Source organism: Lepisosteus platostomus, chromosome 8 (genome assembly GCF_059453375.1).
Source record: "Lepisosteus platostomus isolate fLepPlt1 chromosome 8, fLepPlt1.hap1, whole genome shotgun sequence".
In the NCBI taxonomy this organism is placed as follows: domain Eukaryota; kingdom Metazoa; phylum Chordata; class Actinopteri; order Semionotiformes; family Lepisosteidae; genus Lepisosteus; species Lepisosteus platostomus.
The window spans coordinates 8955670-8973192 of record NC_142618.1 but is presented as its reverse complement, the minus strand read 5'-3'; the positions used below and the strand labels follow the sequence as shown (position 1 = coordinate 8973192).

General features: G+C 39.4%; 2 protein-coding genes across 3 annotated transcripts; both read left to right on the top strand.

The window, feature by feature from the left end:
* The first annotated feature begins 360 nt into the window (after positions 1-360).
* On the top strand, positions 361-2848 carry rrs1 (ribosome biogenesis regulator 1 homolog). Its single transcript, XM_088642321.1, has one exon. The coding sequence runs from the start codon at positions 376-378 to the stop codon at positions 1474-1476; it is 1101 nt and encodes a 366-aa protein (XP_088498447.1). The 5' UTR covers positions 361-375; the 3' UTR covers positions 1477-2848.
* Positions 2849-4086: 1238 nt separating this feature from the next.
* Positions 4087-13159, top strand: adhfe1 (alcohol dehydrogenase iron containing 1). Of its 2 annotated transcripts, XM_088642319.1 has the most exons (14): positions 4087-4189; positions 4736-4773; positions 5155-5201; positions 5301-5354; positions 6396-6550; positions 6943-7139; positions 7462-7539; positions 7792-7897; positions 8963-9115; positions 9662-9760; positions 10185-10263; positions 11117-11213; positions 11846-12003; positions 12492-13159. In XM_088642319.1, the coding sequence occupies exons 1-14, from the start codon at positions 4137-4139 to the stop codon at positions 12573-12575; spliced, it is 1398 nt and encodes a 465-aa protein (XP_088498445.1). In that variant the 5' UTR covers positions 4087-4136; the 3' UTR covers positions 12576-13159. The 2 variants fall into 2 exon arrangements, with proteins under 2 accessions (XP_088498445.1, XP_088498446.1); XM_088642320.1 differs by lacking the exon at positions 12492-13159 and having other exon boundaries at positions 10185-10282; positions 11846-11988.
* Positions 13160-17523: the final 4364 nt, after the last annotated feature.

Sequence of the window (17523 nt, the reverse complement as noted above, 5' to 3'; positions counted from 1 at the left end):
GGGTTATGCCCTAGCTACGGTATAGTTACAGGGGTTGGAAGGTAAATATTTATGAAGTCATGGACAATTTGACTAAGGGTGAGATACTATGAGAATATGAAGGCTCAGTCCTTTAATGATTATTAATGTATTACTGAGTATTATTAAAGAAATCAATTTTCACGACTGGTTTGCATAGAAAGATGAGAGGTATGTAAAATTAGTTTAACAACAACTATAATTTATTTTGGTTATATTTTTTCTTGTGAAATTTCGATATCCAGTTCTACGCCTGAAATGCGCATTTCTCCACCACGGCTGAATATCTATTGCTTTAATTTCGTATTTACGGTTAAATACCGCCACATAGCGGAACCTGCACGTAAAACCACATCCATGGAGACCCGGAAACAGTCGCTTGACCTTTCCCACGGGCTCCAGCGTGCTTCCTTTGAGAGCGAGACCATCATGGCGTCCTGCAGTGTGGAAGACGTGCTCGCCAGAGCCGAGAAAGAAGAAGCCGAAAAACTCAAAAGCATCTCGGTCCACAAAGAACTCGAACTCGAGTTCGACCTGGGGAACTTGCTTGCATCTGATAAAAATCCTCCCGACGTCCGAGAGTTCAAGCAGCAGAAAAAAGAGGAGTTCCTGCGCTCTCTCGCCCGGGGCAACACGCAGCTGCTCATCAATGAGCTCTGGAAGTTGCCCACAGAGAGGGTCGAGGAGGTGATAGTGGCCAAGCTACCCGACCCTTCCACTCGGCTGCCGAGAGAGAAACCGGTGCCTAAACCCAGGGCGCCGACCAAATGGGAGGAATTCGCCAAGCTGAAGGGGATCCAGAAGAAGAAGAAAACCAACCTGGTGTGGGACGACGTACACAAGGAGTGGAAAAGGCGGTGGGGCTACAAGAGAGCTAATGACGACACCAAAGAGTGGCTGATCGAGGTTCCCGCGACCGCCGACCCCAACGAGGACCAGTTCGCCAAGCGCGTAAAGGCCAAGAAGGAGAGGGTGGCCAAAAACGAGCTGAACCGGCTGAAGAACATCGCCCGGGCGCAGAAGATCAAAGTGCCCGGCGCTGGGCTGACGCCCGCCAGCCAGCAGTCGAAAGCGGAGCTGCAGATGGCCATGCAAGTGGCCAAGACATCCACGGCCTCCGTGGGTAAGTTTCAAGACCGTCTACCCAAGGAGAAGCCGGCTAGAAACACGGGGAAGAAAAGGAAGTTTCAGCCCCTCATCGGCGACTTCTCCAGCGAGAAGCAGAAACAGCTGGACATGCTCAAGATCATGGACGGCAAGAAACCCAGGCTGGACATCACCAAAGCCGTCAACAAGCAGATGAGGGAAGAGGATGTGGAGTCGGGGTCCAAGAGGAGGAAAACGCCAGGGAAAAAGGGCCGCAAGGGTAACTTTTCTGGGAAAGGAAAGGGGAAAAAGGGACGCGCTGGAGGCGGAGGCAAGAACAGAAAGCCACGCATGAAGCAAGGGAAGCGATAGAGGCGCCACGGGCTTCTCGCGTTTTGCCTGGCGTGGAAGAAGAGCGTGTCTAGATGCAGTCGTCATTCGGTGTTCTGTACAGAACGAACTTCTTCTACAAACCTTGGTGCCTTGTTTCTCCCCCCAAAGAAATAACCGTGAGGCCCCGTGGAACTGGTTTCACGTTTAATGGGACGCACATCAATGAACTGTGCACTGGGTTAAATATTTTTGTATCCGATGGTTAATAGGACACATGATACGATAGTTCAGGTGCGTAGCTGCGTCAGCTGCAAAGGAACAAGTAATAGGTTTATTCCCTGCTGAGAAGTGAAGAAAGGAAACAACGTTTCGGCTGGAAGACTCTTTAACTCTTACACCCGAAGAATGCTCCGCCCTGCCGAAACGTTGTTTCCTTTCTTCTCTTTTCAGCATGGAATAACCCTATTGTTCCTCCACATGATACGATGCCTTGCTTTGCTTCTTTTGCAGTGTACGGTACTGTGCGTGACAATTCGCTGGATGAGTGAAATTTCTCTCGACTGAATATTAAGTCTCTCCGTAGAATCGTGTGTTGTTTTCGCTTTGAGCTCTGAAAGCCCTTCGTCCAAATTGTTTTTTGTTCATTTGCCTCATGTAGAATGCCCATCTGTTAACAAATGATAAATGGGTGTAAATGTAGAAGACCTTATCGTGAGCCTAAATATAGTTCAGATTCTATTGTACAGCAGCATGTTTTAATTGATATTCGAGTTGCATTCTCTTTTACATCAAGTATTTATGAAACAGAAGAGTTGATATAATTGCAGCCTTAGTCTTGATCTAGATTCAGTCAAAATAAGCTAGTGATATCTGGTACCTGATACAGCTGTAACTGCTGTGCAGTGGAAGTCTGTCTTGCCTGTCATTTTGTCGGTTTTATGATTGGCCTTGGTCTAACTTTAGGTTAGGTTAACTTTAGATCTAACTTGCTGACCTGACTGGGTGAAATTCACTTGATTACAGGCCCTAGATGGGCTCTATACTATCATGACGCATACAATGGGGGACTGTGTTTTCAGCTTCTGACAGGGAATAACAAATATTCAAAGTTCTGTACTACTTGTATTCTGAATACATTCTGCGTGTGATAGTATTTTTACAGTTAATGGACTCTTTTATGTCTTCAAAGATGGTTTTTGTAATGTCTTTCTAGTTTGTTTGAAGGGCTTAAAGGGTGGTAATATGAAGGCCCAGCATTCGTATATGTGCCTAAAGTTAAGAAAATTAAGTGTCGGACTTGGGAATCTGAATATTTAAGGTGTGCTTAAGCCTAATTTTGCTGCTGTCTGAAGAGTAAATATTACAGAATGTATTTGAAGTTGGTGGCTTATGAATAAACGTTCACCAAACAGTTGCTGTGGAAATGTTCATTTTCTTTGTATAATCTTAATTACTTACTACTGTATGTATGAGTGGTGCTGTTTTAATAATCACTAGTGTTCATTGTTACAGTGGTAACCTTATGTCATTTAAGATCTTAAATCTATGCAAATTGTATGAGAATCGGATTCCCCTCTTGAAAGCAAACATTTAAGCTAAAGTGAAGTTCGAAGATAAGAGATTAAAACTCTGTTAATATACATTTTAATGCTGTTTTGGTGTACTTCTAGAACTTGGCCTTGTAATCTTATCAACATGTTATTAATCGTATTAGCCCTAACCTTGTGGTGGAGACTAAAATTGGTCTACAGATAAGTAAATGTGTAAGAGGAATGCCACAGTTACTATGACAACGGCTAAGTTTGGGTTTCCCTAGGTTAAGGGTTACTAATGCTGGTTCTGGGGAGTTCAAAACCAGCAGCTTTTATAAGTAATCATTAAACCATCACTTTCTACACGACCTGGTTTGACAAGTGATCAATTAAAACTGATGTTGATTAATTTAGAAAGAACTTGTGGCAAACATCAGAATCCCCTGAAATTCTCAAGGGGTGAAGTTCCCTTAATTGGACCAATGTGTTTAATTTATCACTGCTGCTGCTGCTGCCTATAAAATCGGGTAGTTGAGGATGTCCTGTAAGACCAAACGGCGCGACTGTCTTGCATGCAGATCTTTTGCAAGTTATTGGAAGAGCTGTGTGCCTTTCGTACCGCTAGAGGTCGTCGCAGCTTCAACAAAACTTAACACGGACAGGCAGAAATTGTCCTTTCTCTCCAGTCAAAACTTTCTGTACAGTAAATACACTAGACACTGATGTCCAATGTATTGAGTGTCAGCCACATCTTGGGTCTCAAAACGAGAAGAATAAGTTTTAAAAAGACGTCGATACAACTGTATTTTAATGTGCTGACTTATTGAGTACTGCAGAAAATGAGGCTTCAGGGTCCCCAAGTAGCACCAGTCGTGAACAGCACATAATCGGAATTAAAATTAACCTACAGCTGCTTTATGACTTTTTTTTTACATAAATTATCGAAATTAATTTACATAAATTGTCTAAATGTTCATTTACACTAGAGAACGACACGTTAATGTCCACTGCTGAGGTGCCGGTGTACTAGAGAAGTCTAAAATGCCAAATATAAACAGAACAAAATGTTGTGATCATGTTAACTTGCAGCGCTATGGTTTCGCCTCAACGGTCCTCCTATATCCCACAATTCTTCCGCCGGAGAGCCCCTGGAAGACTTCGCCTGCAATGGCAGGACGTGAGAGAGTCGTGCAGTTGCTCAGGCAATTGGAAAGGGCTGCGTAAGTTTCTTTACAGAAATCCGAAAATGGGGTTTACGGGTTATAAAGAAACGTCTCCACCTGTAAACATGCTAATGTTTGCTTACGCAGTAACGCATACTTACCCAATCGTGCTACTTGCTTAAATGTGTGCAATTCCTAGAGCCACGTAATTCAGAGAAAAAAAACAAATAATTCGGTAATATTCAAGATTATTTGTTCGTCTGTTTAAAAAAATATTCATTGTGGTTGTTCCTTAGAACGATCCTTATAAACAGTCATACATTCAGTCGATAAAGCGACCTATTGAGAAAGAAAAGCTGAAGTTACACTTCGAAGTAACGACTTTGCAGGCGAGTGTAGAACAGAACGTGCACAAACCCCAGCCATGCGAGAGGTGTCATTTTTTGACAGATGGGTGGCCTTCACGTTAGGATAATTATGCATTAGTCTTAAAAGCAGAATTCAATAAATTACCACATGTAAAAGCATGTATAGTAAATATTTAAATAAAATATGTACACTCGATTTGATTTTTTGAATTCTTCTTTTCTTGTTTTGTCACAGGTGCAGATGTCCTGCACATTCTCACAGCTATTATCAAGGTATTTTGTAATACGAAGTTGCGTTAAAGCTGAACCCGGTACTGTTGCCAAATGACAAAGGATTAAAATTATTCTGAAGTAAAAATGGCGTGTTTAAGCTTTATTTAAAAGTGTGTTTAAAAATATTCAGCTGGGACCTTTCATTTGTTCTATGGCTGAAGTTGAAACAGGACAGAAGATTAATAAAAACAAAGCAGAAAATGAGGAAAACTGCAAAAAATGAAATTATATATTTATATTGTAGTTTTGTTGCTGATCTGTTAATCTTAGATCTACACTCTGGTAGAAAATATTAGATTTATTCAGATTCAGTATACATTCCAGTTCTCTCTGTACAGTTTTAACTTTCCTTTTCATGACAAAGTTCAATCTGTGTTCTAGCTTCAGGGCATACATCAAGTGGAAAAACAACAGACTATGCATTTGAGGTATGTGATTTTAAATTGTAAATTCAGTAGATTCAAAGTTGTGCTTGAGGCCTGCAAACTAGTGCTGAAACATTTTTACTCTACCTGCTTATATTTCAGATGGCCTGCTCAAACATCAGATATGGAGAAGGGGTTACCAGAGAAATTGGAATGGTAATGGGTTTTTTTTTTCATAAATTTGTGAGGTTAAATCCATCTCTCTCTGGGTATATGCCAAACGTGACCAGCTTATTTAAGTTGTTTTCACTGATAAATTACTTTTTTAGAGTTAGTTACAATATTGCACTGAAGATCTGAAAAGGTCCTTCGGCCCCTCTAGCCTGTTTAGCAGTTAGTTGTTAATTGATCGGCGGGCCCATCCGGATGTTTCTTGAAAGTTTCGTTTTCAGCTACATGGCGTGGTAGTTTGTTCCAGACTCCTACAGTCAGCAGTTACTGCTGTTATCAGTTTCAAATGCACTTCCATATAATTTCTATGGGATATCATTTCTGCTTGTGTTCTCTAATTGGCGTTCATTCTGAAGAAAGCCTTTGAGGATTTTGAATACATTATTATTATTAATTCCTTGCACTTATATAGAACTTTTCTGGACACTCCACTCAGAGTGCTTTACAGGCAGTGGGGACTCTGCTCCACCACCAGTGTACTCCCACTTGATGAATACTTGTATCAAGTCCCCTGATTACCTTGTCTAATGAAGACAGAAAGTGTTTAGTTCCTTCAGCCTGTCAAGGTAGACCATTTCCTTAAGCCCCAGTTTGCATCTGGAATGTTAGGTACTTAACCCAATACCACTAAACAATATACTAGGTCTGTGTAGAGTTCTTAAGTTGGCAGACATGTTTATCTAAAGTGACTTTCAATCACATGTGTTAAACTCCTGTCTCAAAAGGTGCATACTGTATAATAATAGCAGATGTTTATATTTGCTATATATAGGATTCTAACATTAATTCCAGTTATTCATTAGAATCCATATTATAAAGCAAATATATATTTGGTTAGCATACAAAAAATCAGAAGAGAGGTGGACTGAACCTTTACTAATTAGTAAGTGTTAATAAGGGTTTAACACAAATTACAATTGTTGCTGTTTATTTGTTGTACTGTTTTAAATTTTACACATGCATATTCACCATGTGGATTTAAGAAATAAACAAGACGTTTCATCTTTATTCTGCTGGGTTATGCAGGACCTCCTGAACCTGGGATCTAGGAGTGTGTGCTTGATGACGGATAAGAACCTGTCGCAGCTGCCCCCTCTCACAGCTGTCCTGGACTCTCTGGTGAAACATGGGGTTCGTTTCAAGTGTTATGACAGGGTGCGGGTGGAGCCCACAGATGCCAGGTCAGCTCACTCTTAGCTCCTCATGTTTTCCTTATGATTCAGTTGACTGTCCCTAAGTGACAGTTCTCCATAAGAGCTGAGATTTCAGGACACCTGTGAGTCCAGTGAGCCAGCAATGACACATTCTGGGCTTCAGGATCGGTGCTTCAGGGCCCGATGTCGCGTGTCATTTTTAGGGATGTGCACCTTCCAGCAACACAGCTCTCTGCAGACTGTCTACAAGTTGTGTACTTATGTTCACGTTTTGTCACTCCATACCATCGTGCTATCATGCCTTATTATCCAGTTTGAGATTTGTTTAGAAACAGCTCTGACAACAACGAGTTTTAAAAGCTCATTTTACAGATTTGAGCAGAAACACGTCTTTCAGTGCTTTTCTTTTTTTGTTACAGCTTTAAGGAGGCTATCCATTTTGCACGGAAAGGGGAGTTTGATGCCTATGTAGCTGTAGGAGGGGGGTCTGTGATTGACACCTGCAAAGTAGCCAATTTGTATGACTGCCACCCAGAGGCCGATTTCCTTGATTTTGTCAACGCTCCCATTGGGAAGGGAAAGGCAGTCACAGCTGTGCTCAAGCCACTGATCGCAGGTATTGTTGAAGATAAGATTTGAAATCACTGCCTTTAGATTAGAGATGAGCAACATGAAAGGGCCTCAGACTCCTAATTTTCATTTGATCTCTGACATCTTAATTAAACTACTGAGCAAGTTAATTGGGTAAGAAGCCAAATCACCTGTTTTAAGTCTCTTTTGACTTCATTTTCTTAAGAGTCCTATGCTGTTAGGACATACAGAGTCACAAGTGAGCAGTATTTACACTCTCAACAAAAGACTTGAGAATGAATGGAACGTAACGTATTTAATTTTCTGAACAGTGCTGTAAATACAGGTATTGGTTGTGGTTCTTCTAGTGCCAACAACAGCCGGGACGGGGAGTGAAACAACTGGAGTTGCAATATTTGACTTTGAGAGTTTGAAAGCAAAAACTGGTAGGTACTGTACATTCCTTTGCCTTCGAGAACCTTTTTTATTTAAATAAACATTTATTATTTACTTAATTGTGATTATTATATTTTTTATTTTAAGTTATTAATTCTGTTTTTATTTGACTGAAATCAAACATAATCTACATATGCAGTGTTTGTAAGCAGACTGTCAATTACCAATGAATGTGCTGCAGTATTCCTCATACAGATGTACTTTTTCCCTCTGTGCTTGTGTATCAATTGTCCATTGCTAAGGTATTGCTAGCAGAGCTATCAAACCGACACTTGGTATGGTGGATCCTTTGCACACTCTTCACATGCCCCAGAGAGTCGCTGCTAACAGTGGCTTTGACGTGCTGTGGTATGTATTATACCATGATTACCTCTGATGGCTTTTGGCATGAACTGTGAACTTTTTAATAACAAGCTCCCTAACACTGGCTTCTCGACCTGAAAGGAGAAAGATACTTAATTTTACAAAATGAAATCCGTGACCTGTTGTCACTTCTACATTTCTTTTCACTTTTTTACAGGATTATTTCTCACCTTAAAAATGTGTTGATCATACTGTGGAGATACTGGAAGTACAAATGAAGCTTTCATCAGGCAGACTGCAGTCATTGTGGGCAATGGCAGCATTACTGGCAAATGGAGAAAGATAAGGGAGGAGGAGATTGATAGGGTTAGATGCATCTGGGAGACAGATGGTGTCTGTAATTTTATGGTCTGTGAAAACACATTATTGTTTGTAATTGTCAAGTTTTTTGGTGTAAGAATTGGCACAGTGGCGTCTCAGTTTTTTGGATCCTGGGTTAAGTTGAAGACCAAGGAGGTGTGGAGGTTGCATGTTCTTCCCAGGTTCATATGGGATTTCTCCAAATGCTCTGATTTCCTCCCACGTGCTGGCTAGGTTAATTGGTGTCCCTAAATGTGTGGGTGTGCCTTCTGAACTCCAAAGTGCTGTGCTTCCAATGTTCCCAGGAAATTATTCCAGGAATAAGGAGTAAGCAGTTTTCTCATAATGAATGGTTAGTGTAAGAATAGCAAACATGCTCTGTACACGACAAAAGTAGGTCAGAAATATGTGTCTGTTTTAGAACAGGCTTTCACATTTCTTTATGAAATGTAAAAAAATCTCAGGGCCAGAGATGTTGTTTTATTGTAAAGGGAATTAAAGCATGTAATCACGTAAACTCGGCAAGCTTCTTTCCATCCTATGAGCCATGTTAGAGAGGCTGCTAACATCAGCATGAGCTGCTCCTGTCAACCTCACTGCAGGGGTCGGTGGTGCCTGCCAGTTCTTTATGTTGAAAACGCCACCATATCCATGACTCTTGTTGGTTACTCATTAGCATAACATTGTCATTTTCCCTGTTGAAGAAAGGGGAAAGAGTGGACTGAGATGTTTTTTGGTCTCTGTGCATAGCCATGCCCTGGAATCGTATACAGCCCTGCCGTACAGCCTGCGTAGCCCCTGTCCCACCAACCCTATCCACAGGCCTGCTTACCAGGGCAGCAACCCCATCAGTGACGTCTGGTCCAGACACGCCCTCCACATTGTGGCGAAGTACCTGAAGCGGTATGTAACGGGCACTCCGCTCTCCTTTATTGGGTGTCTTTCTGCTTATGGTGTTTTTATTTTAATACCAGTGTATTGTGCAGTTTCCTTTTAGGACAGACTTGGTCTGTCACTTGTAAACTAATAAAACTGTCAAAAGTACGCAGATTAAGGGAGGAACGTTTTGCTTCTGTTTGACCACATGGCTCAGCGTAGATTTTCCTACATAGTTGACAACTCCACAATTAACGGCAACAAGAAAACTTGACAACATAATTACAACTTTATATGAAGTTTATGTTCTTTATATAAGCTTAGATTTATGTTTTTTATACATAGTACACTTTATATGCATCATTTATGTTTGTGTTTTAATGAATTTACGTTTTTGAACAGTGGAATGTGGGTTTTGTATTTCTTGAAATATACAGGCTTGCCGTGTGACTTAAAACAGTGCAGCATACCAGCTGCAGTGACATGCTGAAAAAGTGTGCTGCTCAGCACTTAGTTTGGACAAGCGCTCCTGCCGTGGGCTGGAGAGGTTACAGCCTGTGATTCTGTCTGCAGGGCAGTGAGGGATCCGGGGGACCTGGAGGCCCGGTCCAGCATGCACCTGGCCAGCGTGTTTGCAGGAATAGGGTTTGGAAACGCCGGGGTTCACCTCTGGTAAACGTCACAGATGTGCTTTGCTGTAACTTGACTTCAGTTAGAGTAGACTAGAGAGTAGAGGAGTTTATTGCCATATCTATACAATACAACCATGCCATACAACACCACACAATGTAGACCGTACATTACAAACAAAATAATAACAGAGCAATAAATATGTTGTGGAGAACAATAGACATGTTAGAAAAGTTACAAAAGAGACTTCTGCATCATCCATCTGTTGTAGTGGATGTAGTGGATTTCTGTGTTAAGCTGCTGTTGCACTGCAATTTCCCTCACGGGATCAATAAAGTATCTATCTAGTAAATTAAAATGATTAAATAGTACAGTTCGATTATATGCTTGAAGTAATCACTGTTGTACTCAAATATTGTGACCGTTGAATTAACTAAGCAAATTGGTCTTTTCTCTTTTCATGAAGCCACGGAATGTCTTATCCCATTGCCGGACACGTGAAGACTTTCAGAGCAGAAGGCTATAACGTGGACCATCCCTTAGTCGTATGTTGCTTTTTTTCATGTACGTTCGCAGTTTGGAAACTGTACTGTAGGAGGGGCCATTGTTCGAACCCTTCCTTCATTAAAGATCCCTTGGCACTGTGTGTAAGAGTAGGGGTGTTATTCTAGTGTCCTGGCTAAATTCCATGATGGGTTTTCGCAGTCCAGCTTCTCAAAACTATCCCCTTAATTCAATTGATGATGTAACTCCTCACGTCTCTACCTGAGGTGCTCTGCTGTGTTTTAATGTGGTTCCTGCATGTCACCCAGGTCCACAAGTGTCTCCCTTTCCAAGTGTAATGTGGGAAGAAAAGGTCTGTGCATATACACTAAATGCACATAAAGGAATTGTTGCTGTTACCATCGATGATATATTGAAATTACGTCCTTTGAAAAGAGGATGTTTGGTCGAGTTTTGAGCTGACATGAACCAATGGTATTTACAGAGTAGGTTTCAACAGAAGGGTCTGATTTTTGAGACTCCTCAAAAGTGCCATTTTAAAAGTCTGGAGGAATTGAACTGTCTCAAGGGGTATTCAGTATTTTCTTCAACAGTCAGGCTTGTCACCTCTCAGCATATTCATCAAAGATCTCATGGAGAGCAAGCTGGGGTATGCGAAAAGACAAATTCCAAATGCAGGAAATTGTATATGGCTAATAAAGTGATCTCAATCTCTTCACTGTCTGCTGTGCTGAAAGATGGATTGATGTTTTAATTCTTAATTTTAATTGACCTGTCTTGGTCTGTGTTACATCAGGCTCTTGTTCTTCTGCTGTTTCTGCCAAATGATATGTTCAGTATGTTTTGTAGTATTTCTGTGTCTTAATAAAGTTTTATCCTTCTCTTCGCCTGCAGCCTCATGGTCTGTCAGTGGTGCTCACTTCGCCTGCAGTTTTCACCTTCACAGCCTGCATGTGTCCCGAACGTCACCTGGAAGCAGCAGAAATACTAGGTGCCTTTGTACATACCGTACAGTGCTGTGCAAAAGTCTTCATCCTCTTAAAATGTTCTCCCATTTTTTTTACATTACAAAAGCTTAAAGACAGGCTCATTGCATTTCTTATATCACTTTTATTAGGCTGATATTTTGTTACACCTTGATATTTCAGAATGGATGACAGATGTGTCAAGTCACTATGTTTCGTCTTTCAATTTTAGAAACAATACCAGCAGCAGGTTATCTAATTCAAATTACAAAGGAATATGCGTATACTTTTTCTGTATATAGTAATAATAGATCAAAGTTCATTGCCTGCTCCTATGCACTGGGAATTTCTATTTAGCAGATTCATGGTTGAGGTGGCACATTGTGGGTTTGTAAGATATTCCCTTGAAGTCCTCTAAAGGTTGAATTAGGGTGTGGGTGTCCTCATCCCTTGAAAAGAGAACATGTCGTTTTTTAATATATTGCTTGAGAATATTTTATTTTATATCTCCGTACTCTTCGTTCAGATGGAGTTGTGTGTTGCTTTCAACAACATCCTGCAGTGTCAATAAATGACTAAACTTGTACGATTTCACAGAGTCAAGAAGAGATTTTCTCTCCTTAGTGACCTAAGCAGACTGGTTTCTGTCTCGCTACAGGAGCTGATGTCCGGAATGCCAAGCAGGGAGATGCTGGGCTGATTTTGTCAGACGTCCTGAGGAAGTTTTTGTTTGATCTGAATGTTGATGATGGCTTAAGCGCCGTTGGTTACACTACAGATGATATTCCTGCCTTGGTTAAAGGAACTATTCCCCAGGTAATTTTGAAGTTACAGTGTATTCTCATATTATTCACCTAATTTTATATTTCATCTCTGTGAACATATATAGTATAGGGCAGTAAAGTTGTTAGTGTAAGTCCCAAAGCTTTTTGTTATATTTTTATTTTCAGAACGTCTGGTATACTCTAATAAACATTATGAACTTTATTAAACAGTAAATTTTACTACCTCATACAATTTAAGAAAGATTAATTATATTTCTTTGTTCCAAACAATCTCAAATAGTTATTGGATATTAAAACCCATGAATACTTTACTAGACGATAACTTTTTGTTACAACTTCGAAAACCTCCTTGTATTGTTTTTATTAGAATGGTTACTGCCCAGTATTGCAGTTTTTCTACTTACAATGCAGAGTCCTGACAATCGGATACTAGACTATCAATGCTGTATTCGTTTTGTAAGAAATTTAGCATTACATCCTGCCAAGTTTAACATAGTAATTTAATCACTCCTTCTATAGGAGAGAGTGACCAAACTGTCTCCCAGAGCCCACACAGAGGAAGACCTGACAGACCTCTTCGAAGCCTCCCTGAAACTTTACTGAAACAGAGACACTTCTGCCCTCTGTCAGCAACTACACATCCGCATTGCTAAGGATTCATCATTGTCTGGACCAAGAGCGAAAACCAGTAGCAATTACAGTATTGGATAATGGCACACAGCTCTCAACACTACATTCTAGAGAAAAGCAGAATGTTCATTTTGTCCTAATTACTTTAGATTGTTATAATACAATGATTTCTTAGAACTTAGCTTAAATTAAGAGAGGGCGCTCTGAGTCCTGGGTCAGACACATTATTGCACAACATTACTTCTGAATGAAATAAGCTATTCAATTATACTAGTAGTCATAATTAGAATGGTCAGACTGGCGTTTTTTTCATAAACAACAATCATGTTACATTTATGTTATAATTAAACTGTATCCCCCTACAGGCAGTAGGTGTGGTCTGGACCGGGCTGTCACAGATTCCAAGATTGGTTTTCTGAATGTACTGCCAGCTTCCAGTATCCCAGGCATCTGCTTTTTGTGTCTCTCTCCCATGCATTAGCCAGCCTTCCACTAGCTTACCGAAAAACCGTGAACAAAATGAGTTCGTCACAAATAAATTTGAAATGATGCTTGAATATGTTTGGCTTTTATTTTTTTTCTTTTTGTGTCAAATAGGTCGTGCAGTAGTTAGCGTTGTTGCCTCACAGCAGACCCTGGGTTTAACTCCTGGGGTGCTGTCTGCATGGGCTTTCTCCAGGTACTCCCGTTTCCTTCCTGTGTCTCAATTTGTGCTGTTCAGGTATCAGTATCTCCAAATGCCTGTAGAGTGTTACTGTATGAGCTGATGTGAGTCAATGTGAATGCCCTGCGGCAGGCTGGCATTCTGTCCAGGGTGTAACCCGCATCTCAGGGTGACTGTGGGCCACCATGACTGTGATTTGGATAAGCAGTTAATGAAAGTGATGTGATTGTTATATATGGAGTTAACTGTTGCAAATTAGTTGGCTGCAGGGTGTTTTTTTTTGGTCAGTGCAATGTGGTAGTGCAAAATCAGGATTAACTTAATATGCAGGTATACCTTTCTTTTGTGAGCAGATTTGCTGTGATCCAAGACGACAAAATAACCTGGACCACCAGCATTCATACTGTGTCTCCAAAGCCGCGGAAGAGCTTTCAAGCAGACCTGATTTAGTAGAGGAGAACTTTAATCACTAAATCACAGTTTCTTGTAGTTCCTAAATCAAAACAATTGCATTATCATAACACCCAGATTTTTACATGGTGTAATAAATTATAATTATTGTCAATAATATTTATCAACAAAATGTTGAAATAAAATGATCCTTTCTAATCATTTTTGCATTCTGGTCAGTCTCTGCGAACTGCTTGCAATTCTGCCATCATGTCTCTCAGTAACAGACCTTGAAAAAAAACTAGAAAATACAATATATTAACAGTACAACATATTATTTTAAGTTAAACACAATATGTACAATTACAGTAGCTTTCAAAAGTATTCACCCCCTTTGGTCTTTTTCACATTTGATTGTTTTACGATATATCATCTTAAGTGTGTTTATTTGAGATTTTTTGCCATTGTTCAACACAAAACACTTCATTATGTGAACACAGAATTCTACAGTTACTCCTAAATTTATTATAAATACAAAGCAAAATATGTATTCATCCCTTTGAGTCAATATCTTGTATCTCAACCTCATGTCCGATCCTACAGTTTAATTCCAAGGAAAATAATTTATAAATTAGTAATAAATTTGCCTATGCATACTGTATGTATTAAGTCAAAATTCCCCCATTTGGGTTGAGGAATATCATAAATGTTTGGCCTTTACATTCATGTACTTGAACATTTCAGTAATTTAGTTATAATGAAAGCTTCCCAATACTTGAAATCGCTGGATGGAACTGACTATTCTATCAATCTAGCTTATTACAAATATCATCCTTGTCGACTTAATGGTCACAAATAAAAATTAATCTAATTTAAATAAAATGAAACCTGATTTTACTTCGGAGTTCCAGTATTTTTCGGTGGATCTTTTTTATTGTTTTTTATATAAGGTATTTTTTTTAGCGTTAAAATTTAAAAATCTGTATCCCTTCCACTGAGAATCATCTTTAAGATGTTACTGAAATGAAAGAAAATCTGTCCTAGGAAGCAAAACCATTTTGAGATGCCTTTGAAAGAACTGACAAGCGTACAACAAAGCATGTCGAACAGGTGTCAGTTTCTAAAATCTGAATGGAGCTGTTTTCAAAAGCCTCTTTTTCGCTTTGAAAATATTCCCCTGGAAAACAAGAAGCGTGCAGTATACTTCTGTTACTGCTACTCCTTTGATGGAATACCTTCGCTTGTTCCTGTTTTAAGAGCCATGACGAGTTAGGTATTGAACTACCACTTGTGTTGTTGAGCAATAAATAGAAGATGATTAATCTTCTAACAGAATTACTCAGAAGTGAAGTTAATTTAATCTAATATTAAGAAGATTAGGTCAGAGGATTACTGGAAGACTGTTATGTAAAGAGAAGCTTTGAGCTAAGAATGTCTTAGGGTGTTTTACTGCCTTTAACTGGCTTAACATTTCACAGCTTGCAGAGGTGATGGGAGCAGTATTGACCACAGGAGACATTGGCATTGGAACAGAGGTACTGTACAGAGACTTTTAAAGCCTGAAGGCAAGGAACACAGAGACCGGCCTAGCTAACCGGTTCAAACTGAGGGGAATGTAATACAGCCCGCAGAGGATTTCTAGTGTTACCTGAACGGAGACTGGGGAAATAGGACTGGGTGGTACCCCTCTCCTTCAAGTGGGCCATCACTTTTCATCACGCCAATTTTATATCGCAAAGCAGGCATAGGCTATATGAATATGTTTGGCACATGCCTGCTGTTTATTGTGCATTTGACAGAGCTGTCATGGGTAGACAGTGAGCCGTCGTGACCCCCATTGTGTCGTAACACGTAACACACTATCTCCACATTGGCACTAGCCAATAAGCACCGTTGGCACAACATTAACTGGCACTGTGTGCTGACAGTCCCAGCTGCAAGATACATGAGTCAATGGAGAACGCATTCCCTTTCCTACAGCATCAGTTCTCAGTGCTGCCCATTAAAGCAGGTCTCACAAGTGCATAACCACGAGAAATATTTCAAAAGTGACAAAATAGTCTTTTTGAATATTTAATAGGATCAAATTGAATGATCCACTTCAGCAAAGGAGATCTGTATGAAGCAGAATCTTTGCCCGTTGGTGGCGTGAGATTCCCTATTGGAGTTGACACAATACAGTCTCACCCTCCTGAAGGGCATTTATAATCTTGAAGAGTTTTATTTTAGCGCAGGTACAGGTTTCTAATTGGTTGGAATTAGAAAGAGGAGATACAGCCAGGAATAGGAATAACAGCAAGGTTAATTACCTCTAGAGTGCCACTCTTGCGAGATTTGGATTCTCAAGTAATACATTTTTGATCTCAGGCATGTAGCTATTAAGATCACTTTCTGTCCCAACAGAAGTCTAAGGAAAATACAGCATAAGGTTTTCATGAGGTAGTCTTTTGCCATAAATGTATATCTGCAATTTATCCATTATCAGATGGAATAATATTGAAATAAATACATAGCGATGATAATCTTTGTATTTCATGTATTGAAAATATGTACCTTCCATCAGGTTTTGAGTGTGTAATTGTGTGTATAGGACTAAACAAGGCAAATTAATTAAAATTCACCTTTGTGGATGATGTTCAATTTACTTATTATCACTAATTTTATATATATTTTAAATAAAAAATATGTAACCATGAGTACAAGGGGTCAGAATGATGTGTTTGCTATGGTATAAATGATTTAGCTTACTTTATCTGGCCAAATTTTTAATGTATCACATGAACAAAATGTGATACACACATGGATTGATATCCATCACTTCTTCCTTGTAACACCAACATTTTTCAATTGCTGCAGATTTCATGTGGAAAGATCACATTTTTTCTTTTTACTTCACTTGAACTTTCTTACAACTTCCCAGAACAGTGGACAAGGCAATGTCTTGATTTACCTCTTGTTTTGAATCATCTGCAAGCTGAATTAAATGCTGTTCTTGTACCAGGTATCAATTGATTAATTAACACAATAAAATAACTCCATCGTGCATAACACATTATTCATTCAGACTCTGCACACTGACAAAGCAATAACTATGAACTGAAATTGTAATAGGCATATTCAGCACACTCTTTCATGCAGCTATTAATGTAATTAAAATTAGAAAGTTAAAAACTGAGAATAAAGATCATTTTGCTATTTATCCTTTTCCAAATAGTACTACGATATCTCAATACAATCTGTCCTTTTTTATTCATCAGGTTTCCCCATCTTTCATTGTGCATAATCTTTGCTTTTTTTTTCTGATAGATACTGTTTGACTGCTTGACGCTGGCACAGTGGAGAGCAACAATGTCTCTTTTCAACAATGAAAATCTGTCTCCCATCTGTTGACCAGTCAATAGCAAGAGCCCAATTAATTCATTCAGATCTTCTCCCACCCAAGCCTGATGCTATGGAACACAAGTCACTGGGCTGAAACATGGGACATCATAATTCTAAAATCAATCAACCTCCATGATAGAGAAGCATTAATTCAGGGATTTCAGAGATTTTTTGTTAAAGTGTCGTTTATATTTTTATTAGAGTGAGGTTTAAATATTGCTTGTTTTCAAAACTGTCTTCTTGCAAAACTTTAGAAATATTTATTCGATTTTTCTTAAACAGTGACAGACCTAAAACAGACGTAAGGATTAACCTAATGATTAAGCAAGAGTGGATTGTGTTATTTTGATTTTACAAAAAGGTACTTTTGGTCTGTAGTTTAAATCTTGAGATGCCGAAAATTGTAAGTCACTTGTTGCCTGGATCAATTTATTACAGAAATTCTGAATATAGCAGAGAATTGTGTAAATTATTTTGATTTCCTAA